Consider the following 10,726-nt stretch of genomic DNA (forward strand, 5'->3'; position numbering starts at 1 on the left):
ATGAGTAGAAATCATCATTTAATAGACATTAATATTAAAAATATACTAAAATATACTACGTATGTTAGTATCATTTAAATTTAATTACATATCCTATCAAATATTAAACAAATATTTTTAGATTAATAAAATTGATTTATATGTTCGCACCAATTTAATTATATATTTAATAGTTGCTGACTTTTAATACATTAAATAATTTATATATATAATGTTTATCCCGCGTAAGGCGCGGATCTAGTATATATATATATAGAAAAACGAAATCATGCCACTTAGTGAATTTGATTTAACCGATTTACACCAATTCTAATTAGATCAACTAAGATGTTATAAATCAAATTATTATGATTAAATCGATTTGAGTAGCTTAATCAAAAAATTTAAAAATTATTTTGGTTATAACTGATTTGTGGCTTAGGTTTTTATACCGATTCTAGGCGTTGCCTAGACAGATATTCAAGACATTGCAAAATAAACAAGTTTTTTCTAAGGTGTATCACAAAATCTAGTTGGGTTAGTCTATTGAATATCATAATATCACAATATCTAGCCGTGCAAGCCTAATTAAAGTATCTTTTTTTTTTTCCAATAATGTATCAGAAAAAGTCAAATAATAGTATCTTGTTGCTGGATAAGTCAAATGCATCGTTAAATCACATTTAAATAAAAACCATAGTCCGATCATATATATAAAAAACGCGACCGTGTCTATCTAAAAACTTGGGGGTAGTTCACGACATAAGCGGATTACGGGTACGCTTCTTCTATAAGGGATATTAACCTTTCCGATTCTCAGCCTCCCTCTTGATCACCTCTCTTCAAATTAGGGTTTCTTCGCCATGGATTCCACTACTGCCCTCGTCGTCAAGGTTACCATCCTTCTTTGATTTTGTAAAACTCTTAATGATCCTGAGGCGACCGTCTCGTTTCTGTCGATTTTTATATCTCTATCTTGTTTTGTGTTAGTATTGGTTTTTGAACTGTCTATCTCTTGTGAAACTGAACTGGATATATTCGTTTTTTTCTTCCTGAGATAGTAAACTGTATCTGCTAGAAGCGTAGATCCTAAGAAAGATTTAATAGATGTTAAAGCGTATCCAAAATCATAAGTTGTGTGTTCAAACTCAGTATTAAGTCATTGCTAAGCTTGTTTAATAAGTACTGTGTTGTATAGTTTTTTTGCCTCTATAACTCAATGTTGTATAGTTTGTTTGTTTTTTAATCATTGCAGGTGAGCTATGGAGGTGTGCTTAGGCGCTTCAGGGTGTCTGTCAACGCCAATGGACAGCTTGATCTTGACATGGCTGCTCTTAGGGGAAAGATTGCTTCTCTGTTTAACCTCTCCGTTGATGCTGACTTCTCTCTGACTTACTCTGATGAAGATGGTGATGTGGTGGCTTTGGTCGATGACAATGACTTGTTTGATGTCACGAATCAGCGCCTTAAGTTCTTGAAGATTCATGTGCAGTCCAACACTAACTCTGTTGCTCCAACAGCTTCGGCCATGCCTAATAGAGTAAACCCAGTTTCCCAAATCCAGAAGGGTATCGATGATGTTCTCACGGCTGTACCTAACCCCGTGCCTGAAACCATATCCAAGGTGTATATTGACCTTGCGTCTAAAGAGGCATCTTCTAGCCCTGTTGTCGGTGAGCTGTTTGATTGCATCTCCAAGCTAGGGACACTCTCTGGTCCTCAGGAAGGTAGTCTTTTATCACCTGTTGCTATTCCCGTTCTTTCGGGTCCTTACCCGAGCAGGGAGGTTCCTTCCTTTGGTGAAATGAAGAAGAGCCAACCCGGGAGAAAACCTGCTGATCTTAATGAACCAACTGGCTTTGCTGTTTCAAAGACTTCTGGTCCTGTACCAACCTCCTCTGGACTTGGTCCTAGTTTCAACGAGTGTCCCTTCAGTGGAAGTACCGCGAATCGCTCCGGTCCAAATCCAAGCAACTTCAAAAAGCATACCCGGCGTGTATGTCACAACAAAAAGAGCAGCAATGGTGATTACTGGACCTCACTGGGTGTCTTCCATAAGGGCATCCGCTGTGATGGATGTGGAGTTCTTCCAATAACCGGGCCTAGGTTTAAGTCTAAAGTGTAAGGAGGCTTTTTACTAGCAGGTGTAGAAACTACAGACATGTTAGAAATTTATTTTTACATATTGGTTTCTTTGATGAATATTTTTCAGCAAAGAAGACTATGATCTTTGCACCATCTGCTTTTCGGTGATGGGTAACGAAGAGGATTACACAAGGATGGATAAGCCAGCCTCATTTCAACATTCACATCCCTTTGGAGGACAACTTACCCCAGTAGTGCTTTTTTCTATGTTTTAGTTCTTTTTATGCTTTCTCTTTCTATAGTGTAGCTAACTAGAAATCTTACCCTTTTATCTATATAGATCTCGAACCCTTGGGTGGGCCATGTGCCACAACCACAACATGGAGGTTTACTCCTCAGGTGCACTCGGCCTAAGCTTGACAGCCGCTTTGTGCTTGATGTGAATGTACTTGATGGGACACGTTTTGCTCCATCTGCTCAGTTCACTAAGATATGGAAAATGAGGAACAATGGTTCGCTGGTGTGGCCACATGGCACACGGATAGTCTGGATCGGTGGTGACAGACTCAACAACTCATTGTCAGTTGATTTACAGGTAAGTTCCATTTACAGATCAATTATGTAGTTTTGAATTATTCGCAGTTTGGGTTGAGATAGTTTTTTCTCTTCTCAAAGTGGCAATAGTTTTTTCTACTAGTTGCTTATTGGTCTCAACGTCATTGCAGATTCCAGTGGAGGGAGCGCCTCTCGACAGTGAGCTGGACGTGAAAGTTGATTGTGTTGCACCAGAGTTACCTGGTCGATACATTTCTTATTGGAGGATGGCTTCCTCTAGTGGTGCCAAGTTTGGGCAACGTGTTTGGGTGTTGATACATGTACTTACTAGATCTTGATGCTCTCTCCCTTGAATATTTGTTTCTCTATCAAAAATGTCTTTGATAATCTTTTGTTGTTGTTTGCGTTTGTCAGGTTGATGCATCCTTGGAAAATTGCGTTGTGAATAAGTTTCATGGACTGAACTTGAATGCCTCCCCTGATGAGAACTTTTCAAGCGAATTAACAGGGATCAATGTGAATCATGAGCCAGCTCAAGCTGGCAGCTCCAGTGTTAACTCTGAGGTAGTGAAAGGTGCTGATCTAGAAGGAGAAGCAGCTGTATCAAAAGTCGCAGAAAAAGATGACCTGCCGGTTGGTGAAGTTGAGCCTGCTACTCTTACTCCATCTTCATCTTCGTCATCATTCAACATGATCGAGTTCCCAAACATGCCTGCTGTTGAGGCCTTGGGTGGTGGTGGTTCGTCATCCACAAAGGACATCCCTGTTGATCTTCAAGAGGGTATTGAGAAGAACGACGTGGAGATATGCATGCTCAAGGAGCTGGAGGAAATGGGTTTCAAAGAGATTGATTTGAACAAGGAGATCTTAAGGGAAAACGAGTACGACTTGGAGCAGTCTGTTGATGCTCTTTGTGGAGTTAGCGAGTGGGATCCTATCCTAGAGGAGCTTCAGGAAATGGTGAGTGTGTGCACTTTTGTTATTTTAAGATTTGAAAATGGTGTTGTTATTGACAATGTGGTTTTTTTGCCAGGGCTTCTGTGATGATGTGACGAACAAGAAGCTGCTGAAGAAGAACAATGGAAGCATTAAAGGCGTGGTGATGGACCTCCTCACTGGAGAGAAGGAGGCTTAATGTGTGGCTTTTGATTCTGGGGAACTTCTTTATCTATCAGGTTAAACTATGTTTTAGTATTAATAAATTCTGATTGTGCTTGTTTGATGAATGATGGATTTGATTATCGAAATAAAATGTTAAGTTATTATATCTCGTTCTTCATTTTGTATTTGGAAGAGTGATTACGAGCCAAGAATAACTAACCAACCTTTCAAGTTTTAGGTCTCAACTAATTTGTATGTCAAGGTACTGCTGAAGGCAATGATGTGCTATAGAAGAAGCAAGAGTTCAGACAGAACAAAAAAACTCATCAAAGAGTGTAAGAATGTCGTCTAAACAAAATGCAAAGAGATAGAGGGAGAAGGCACAAGAGATAATCTCAATCCTTAAAATCCACGCCTTGGACGCTCCTCCGCTACATTCACTCTGATTGCTCTACCTTCCATGTTCTGCAAATGAACACAAAGATAGATTAAATTAAGAGATGATCACAAAATCTGCATTAGCATGATGGCCATATATGAGGAAGAGGAAGGTACCTGTCCATCAAGAGCAGCGATAGCGTCGTTGAGTTCAGTCTCGTTAGACATAGTGACAAAACCGAACCCACGTGAACGACCAGTCTCACGGTCGTAGACCACACGAGCTTCCACAACTTTGCCATGCTCGCTGAAAACTTGTTCTAGACGACCATTGTCCACATCCCATGGTAGGTTTCCAACATAGACTCTGAATGCAGGTTCGTATACCCGCGGTTGGCGTTCTGGACGTGATCCTCTCGGTGCTGCCTTGTTTACTGTCAGGAGCCTTCCGTTCAGATCCTGACAAGACCAACACAGATGCTCAGTAATGTTATTACAAACAGAATCAGAAGTTAAAGAATCCCAAACTCAACTCAGTTGCCAAAATGTCTCGGACATAACATCTCCACTTATGAGCCAATATCAAGATCAGATATGCTAGAAACTTACATAACGGTTGAACTTCTCGACAGCAGTCTCAGCTTCTTCCACACTACTCATTGTCACAAATCCAAACCCACGGCTCTGGTCAGTCTCCCTATCGTAGATAACCTTCAACCACAAGAATCCCAAAGAATAATGTCAACAGATACAAATTCAATCCACACAATCTTGATCACTTCAATAGTACTCTCAAGCCAGAGATGATACAAACACTTAAAAGCCAAGTACTTCACTTTATCTCAACCACTTCAGCAATGCTAATGAACATAAACACATCAAGCAGCAATAACATTCAACCTCAGCGATTTCAACGGTACCGGCTTGCTCAAAGAGCATAGCCAAGGCTTGGCTATCAACATCGTACGCCAAGTTTCCCACGAAGAGCTTCGCTTCTTCCGGTGGCTCCGGGAAGTCACCTCCTTCGCTCACATCACCTTCCCCTTCGGAATCGTTCTCCTCAACGGCGACCGAAGCGCTCGCATCCCCACCTTCTTCCCCCTCCCAATCAGAATTCTGAGCAACGAAGGAGACGAAAGGCGACTTCTTTAGGTTGGTTTTGGCTTTGAGAGATAGGGAGACGCGGGAGAAAGAGAGCGGCAGGTTAGTTAGCAAGGAGCAGCGAGGGTAGATGATGGAGAGTGAAGGGTGAGAGAAGATGGTGGAAGAGGAAGAGTCCGCCATGGCTAAGGGCTTGAAGCTTGAGGTTACTATTGAAGAAGCCATTGCAGAGGAAGAGGAGTGGGAGAGAGATAGGGGATAAGGAGGGACAAGACAGCGCAAGAGAAGAGACTCTTGTTCGATACCAAAAGTTAAATATCATTTAAGAATAAAATATTTTGAAAATAGAAAAATAATATCTGAATGGGCTAAATATTGGGCCATTCGATTCGGATGGGCTTCGTTTAGTTAGTTTGATTTTTAAGTTCTACAGGTTCTAGGTCCTGGAATAGAATATGACCACTAAAAATGTTAACATAACATCTTCATGTGTTTGGAACAAAACGAGTCCTTGGGACAGCAAAACAAAATATCCATCTTGGACCCAGTGGTTAGTATGTAATGGGATCATTCGGTCTTCAAACTATATAATCCCATCTTTAAACCGTAATTGTTTTGAGTTTCAAATCTATCAGGTTTTGGAATGATGGTATAAGAAAGACATCAGTGTCAAAAATTTCTAACAACTTTGATGTTATATTATTATTATGACAAAAGAAAAAGAAGGGAAGACTTTCTTCGTAAGTTTGTAACTTTACATTCTGCATTACTACTGACTTTACCGATTTGAACTACCACATAAACAAACCAACTACATCACATCGTTTGTTGCGACTAGTAACCACAGGATCTTATTGCTTTTTTCTTTCCTTAATGAATTAATAATATGTTGCACATGGGACATGACATGGCAAAGAAAAAGGTGTATTATATTGGTTAGTTATATGGAGGAAAACGAATACATTGGTTAGTTATACTAGTTTCAGATTTAAAATATATCCACAATCAGTGGACAGTAGTCAATAGACGAATATGACCACTCCATCAAAAAGTAGGGCTGCTGAGACACATGACTGCTTCAGTTTTCCTTCCTTTTGAATTACTTGTATTTAACACAGTCTATGCATCAACCATAGTGTAGAAAAGTCGTGGCTTTTGTCAGACATTGATTGGTTCGAACAACTTTGACCCAAAAAGCTTCCCATGTTAGAGAACATTCCAAACTTCCTGAGTTATGAATGTGCATTGTGTGACTACACTTTTCATATGGGCTGTCTGTGTTCATCATTATGATAGACATTTATGAGAAAAAAAAAAAAGAAACAGAAGACACATATTATATTATATTATATTAATATGAAGATCAACACATCTGCGCTTGTTACTACACTTTAACCTAATAAAAGATGCCTTAAAACAGAAAATCCTTAGATGGGTCCTAAGAGCAGTGAAGCCAGAGGTTGTATTCTTCTTAACTTTACCCCAAAAGAAGAAAAATCAAAAGAGACTAATTAAAGGGAGTAATGAAAGTTATAAATTAACCCTTTAATTGGTGGCTTTAATTGCCTTTTCTATATAATCTTTTTAATTGGCTAAATACACTTAAGTGAGCCACCACAATCAGCAACGGGAACCCTTACGGCAATTCAATGCACCAGAACCAACCGTCAACGGTCCAACGAGAGAAGACGGTCTAGCGCCAAGACTCGAAGCCTTGGCATAGCTAGACGAGGTAGCACCACCGGAAGGCGTAAAAAACGCACCGTTTAGCAATAAATCACCAGAGGATCTCCAGTTCCAGCTCTTCCACTCACTCTCTGGGGCGTCCTCATGCTTAGTCACTTCTTTGCTAAATCTAATATCCGGGGCCAAAAATCTGTTCCCTTGACTATTGATTGTAGGGTCAGCACTTCCACCAATAGCATACATCTCCCAATGCGTATAGTCGTTGTTCACCACATGGAAGTACCCATGTCTACACCTACACACATCAAACAAATGGTCCCAAAAATTTAATCACACATCAAAATCACATTTAATTTACTAACAAAAATCTAACATCAATTATTATATTTTTTTTTACCTTGGCATTCTTTGAACAAGGCCTTCACCAAAATGGTTAAAAGCAATGGTGATTTGCATGTTCTTGTCACGAGTGTAAGTGTCACTATGACCAAGCAACATGACCTTGTCATGATGCGTCATATAATTGTTAGACAGAGTAATAGCCGTGGAGCCCATTATGGCATCAATAAGCCCGTCTTCGCAGTTAGATAGTGAACAATGGTCAACCCAAACATGACTTCCTCCAAAGATGGAGACACCGTCACCGTCCGATATCGTTCTCCACCCGTAATGCCGTGGTGAGCTCCGCACCATAGCGTTACCACCTGGCTTACAATCATGGATATGGATACCATGGATGATGATGTTAGTCACGTACTGGATCGTAATGCATGGCCCACCAGCGATGTGTACTGACGCGCCACGACCGTCTATGGTCTTGAAAGAGTTCATGATCAGCTCTTCTTTGAGCTGAATGGTCATGTCTCGTTGGAAAATGATCCATAGTGGCTCGTCTTGAACTACGGCGTGTCTTAACGTTCCGGGTTTGGGGGTCACTGGGTCGTCGTTTCCTGAGTCTGTCACCACGTAGATACGACCGTCTCGGCCGCCGATAGCGTTCTTGCCGAACCCTATGGCGCAGTCTGCGAGACGCTGACGGTTGGTCTCCCAGTGTGGGTCGCATCGCCAACAGTCGTCGATAGGGTTACCAGTGGTGCATGAGAGGTAACCTAGCTTCCTTCTTCCAGCAACCGACGCATTAATGCTCCTGCAAGAGTTGACAACCAAGGATATTATTATTACATGAGAAGTTGTGTTACAAGTAAAATGTGCAAGAAGAATATGGAAGAAAGAAGATTTGTACTTGTGAACTTCTTCGACGATAGCTTCTGGGTCTGGTACTGGTGAAGATAAGATCAAATGAGCATAGAGAAGAAAGGAGACTATGGAGATAAAGAGCTTCGTCGTCTGCATTTTTCTTTATTTTTTCTTCTCTTGGCTTTAAGTAAGAGAAGAGGGAAACGAAGATGGAGGAGAGAAGGTTTGAGTGCGAATAGATGAAAGTTTGAGTGTTTATATAAAAGATATGTAAAGGAAACCCCACACTATTTGTTATTGGACTTTTCGGTTTAGGTCTCACTCTTTTATATATATCTTTTTTAGTAAAGAGTTTATATAATAATAATCTTTAGGATGAACCAATAGAATGCTTTACATCCGTTATAATTGTTTTTTTTTTTTTTTGCTAAAATACATCCGTTACAATTGTTGACATTAAACAAAAGCCTCCAATCTAATTAGGTCGAAAATGTTATACTTTTCAAATAAGTTCCACTTGTCTGTTACTCTGTTTAGCCGAATAAAAACAATAGGAAGTTGGTTTTGAAGTAATGATTAAGGATCCAAACTTAGTAACCATTCTAGTTGATTAAATTACTCCTTTTAAAGAACGTCAAACCAACAAAAAAACACAGCCATGTGGTGAGCACAAAGCAAACTATTCTTTTGCCTTTTACTAAAACGTATCAGTTTATATAACAGTTAAAAAAAAGTCCATAGACTGCTAGCTTTTTTCATTTCTCATGCTTTCGCTGAAGAAAACACAACTATAACGACGAAATTTAACGAGAAAAATTAATCCTCGTAAATTTATGTCGACTTTACGAGAATCTTACGAGAAAATTTAAAAACAACGTTAATTTGTGTAAAATAACAAAGAAACAATTTTGTCGTAAAAACGACGTAACATAACGTTGTTTTTACGAAGAAAGATGGTTTCTTCGTAAGTTCAACGTAAAAGTAGCGATTACTTTAGGAAGAAATATTTTACGTTTAATTAACGAGAAAATTGCGAGTCCACCAACTTTGTAGTTGTAACACGTTTTTTGTTTCGGCTACTTAATTAAATTTCGTCGTAAATTCGTAGTAAAATTTCAACATTCAAAAATTTCCAATAAATATGGACGTTTGAACATCACTTTAAACACACCAACAAGAAAAAAAATAAAAACGTGAAAGAAAAAAAAAATGTCGGGCTCCAGGAATATTTTTGAGTTGCGGAGATGGATGTATATGCACAGAGATGCTAACGGGAAAGTGACGAAAGAATACCTCGAAGGGCTGGAGACATTTATGCATCAAGCAGATTCCACACCGCTCGCCCAAGAAAGCGATAAGATGTTCTATCCTTGTCGGAAATGCAACAATTCGAAATTGACAAATCGTGAAAATGTTTGGAAGCATTTATTAAATAGAGGCTTCACGCCAAATTACTATATCTGGTTTCAACATGGAGAAGGTTATAATTATGAGAATGAAGCTAGTAGTAGTAATAGAAATTTTCAGGAAGAACCGATTGATCATCATTTGCATAATGAACATAGTTACCATCAAGAGGAGCAGAAGGTAGATTATGATAGGGTTCATGATATGGTAGCTGATGCATTCGTAGCTCATGATGAAGATGAAAAACCTATCATAGATGCAAAAAAGTTTTATGAAATGTTAGATGCTGCGAATCAGCCACTTTACAGTGGTTGTAGAGAAGGTCTCTCTACATTATCGTTGGCTGCTAGAATGAAGAATATTAAAACTGATCACAATCTACCTGGAAGTTGCATGAATGAATGGGAAGACTTGTTTAAAGAGTATTTGCCGGAAGACAATGTGTCTGCTGATTCTTATTATGAGATTCAGAAACTGGTTTATAGTCTTGGGTTGCCTTCGGAGATGATAGACGTTTGCATCGACAATTGCATGATCTACTGGGGAGATGATGAGAAGTTAGAAGAATGTCGATTCGGCAAGAAGCCACGATTCAAGCCGCAAGGACATTCGCTAGAAATAGCCGGAATGTGTATCTTGGATTATGCACAGATGGATTTAGTCCATTCGGAATGTCAGGGAGACAATATTCATTGTGACCAGTCTACGTCATACAACTTGCCACCGGAGATGTGCATGCAACGGGAGTTGCTATTCTTGACCATACTAATACATGGTCCGAACCATCCAAAAAGGTCCATGGATGTTTTCCTACAACCACTGATAAAAGAGTTGAAGGATTTGTGGTAAACAGGGGTGAGAACGTATGACTGCTCAAGGAAGACGAATTTTACGATGCGAACGATGCTTTTGTGGATCATAAGTGACTTTCCTGCCTATGGGATGTTGTCTGGATGGACTACAGATGGGAGATTAGCTTCTCCATATATTAATGGAACGACAGATGCGTTTCAACTGAAGAATGGTAGGAAGACAAGTTGGTTCGATTGTCACCGTCGATTTCTTCCCATTGGCCATCCGTACCGAAGAAACAAGAGATTGTTTTGACATAAAAGGGTTGTAAGAGACACTCCTCCTCCATATCTAACTGGAGAACAAATTGTAGCGCAAATCAACTACTACGGAGCTAATGAAACAGTTCGTTGTGGTGGTAATTGGCATGTCCCCGGTAATATGC

At 39.6% G+C, this 10,726-nt stretch overlaps 3 protein-coding genes across 3 annotated transcripts; 1 reads left to right on the forward strand and 2 right to left on the reverse strand.

Moving 5' to 3' along the window:
* The first annotated feature begins 694 nt into the window (after positions 1-694).
* Positions 695-3,884, forward strand: LOC106311892. The gene is made up of 7 exons (XM_013749217.1): positions 695-872; positions 1,235-2,100; positions 2,192-2,315; positions 2,405-2,659; positions 2,790-2,939; positions 3,034-3,579; positions 3,653-3,884. Exons 1-7 carry the CDS (start codon positions 843-845, stop codon positions 3,752-3,754), a joined length of 2,073 nt encoding a protein of 690 aa, XP_013604671.1. The 5' UTR covers positions 695-842; the 3' UTR covers positions 3,755-3,884.
* A 70-nt stretch (positions 3,885-3,954) lies between these two features.
* LOC106311894 (31 kDa ribonucleoprotein, chloroplastic-like) lies at positions 3,955-5,503 on the reverse strand. The gene is made up of 4 exons (XM_013749218.1): positions 4,999-5,503; positions 4,708-4,809; positions 4,276-4,557; positions 3,955-4,185 (listed from the first exon to the last, which is right to left on the reverse strand). Exons 1-4 carry the CDS (start codon positions 5,422-5,424, stop codon positions 4,123-4,125), a joined length of 873 nt encoding a protein of 290 aa, XP_013604672.1. The 5' UTR covers positions 5,425-5,503; the 3' UTR covers positions 3,955-4,122.
* Positions 5,504-6,647: 1,144 nt separating this feature from the next.
* Positions 6,648-8,332, reverse strand: LOC106307150 (probable pectate lyase 18). The gene is made up of 3 exons (XM_013744022.1): positions 8,129-8,332; positions 7,283-8,032; positions 6,648-7,180 (listed from the first exon to the last, which is right to left on the reverse strand). The coding sequence occupies exons 1-3, from the start codon at positions 8,236-8,238 to the stop codon at positions 6,820-6,822; spliced, it is 1,221 nt and encodes a 406-aa protein (XP_013599476.1). The 5' UTR covers positions 8,239-8,332; the 3' UTR covers positions 6,648-6,819.
* Between the last annotated feature and the right edge of the window lie 2,394 nt (positions 8,333-10,726).

This window comes from Brassica oleracea, chromosome C8 (assembly GCF_000695525.1).
Source record: "Brassica oleracea var. oleracea cultivar TO1000 chromosome C8, BOL, whole genome shotgun sequence".
In the NCBI taxonomy this organism is placed as follows: domain Eukaryota; kingdom Viridiplantae; phylum Streptophyta; class Magnoliopsida; order Brassicales; family Brassicaceae; genus Brassica; species Brassica oleracea.

Bases quoted from the DNA above. Each gene is read 5' to 3' on its own strand.
- LOC106311892 (XM_013749217.1), top strand. From the start codon at position 843: ATGGATTCCACTACTGCCCTCGTCGTCAAG. The intron at 2,101-2,191 runs GTAAGGAGGCTT...AATATTTTTCAG, and splicing joins CCTAGGTTTAAGTCTAAAGT to CAAAGAAGACTATGATCTTT. The intron at 2,316-2,404 runs GTAGTGCTTTTT...TTATCTATATAG, and splicing joins TTGGAGGACAACTTACCCCA to ATCTCGAACCCTTGGGTGGG.
- LOC106311894 (XM_013749218.1), bottom strand. From the start codon at position 5,424: ATGGCTTCTTCAATAGTAACCTCAAGCTTCAAGCCCTTAGCCATGGCG. The intron at 4,558-4,707 runs GTAAGTTTCTAG...TGGTCTTGTCAG, and splicing joins TCGAGAAGTTCAACCGTTAT to GATCTGAACGGAAGGCTCCT. The intron at 4,186-4,275 runs GTACCTTCCTCT...GTTCATTTGCAG, and splicing joins TCGCTGCTCTTGATGGACAG to AACATGGAAGGTAGAGCAAT.
- LOC106307150 (XM_013744022.1), bottom strand. From the start codon at position 8,238: ATGCAGACGACGAAGCTCTTTATCTCCATAGTCTCCTTTCTTCTCTAT. The intron at 8,033-8,128 runs GTACAAATCTTC...CAACTCTTGCAG, and splicing joins ATCGTCGAAGAAGTTCACAA to GAGCATTAATGCGTCGGTTG. The intron at 7,181-7,282 runs GTAAAAAAAAAT...TGATGTGTGTAG, and splicing joins CTTGTTCAAAGAATGCCAAG to GTGTAGACATGGGTACTTCC.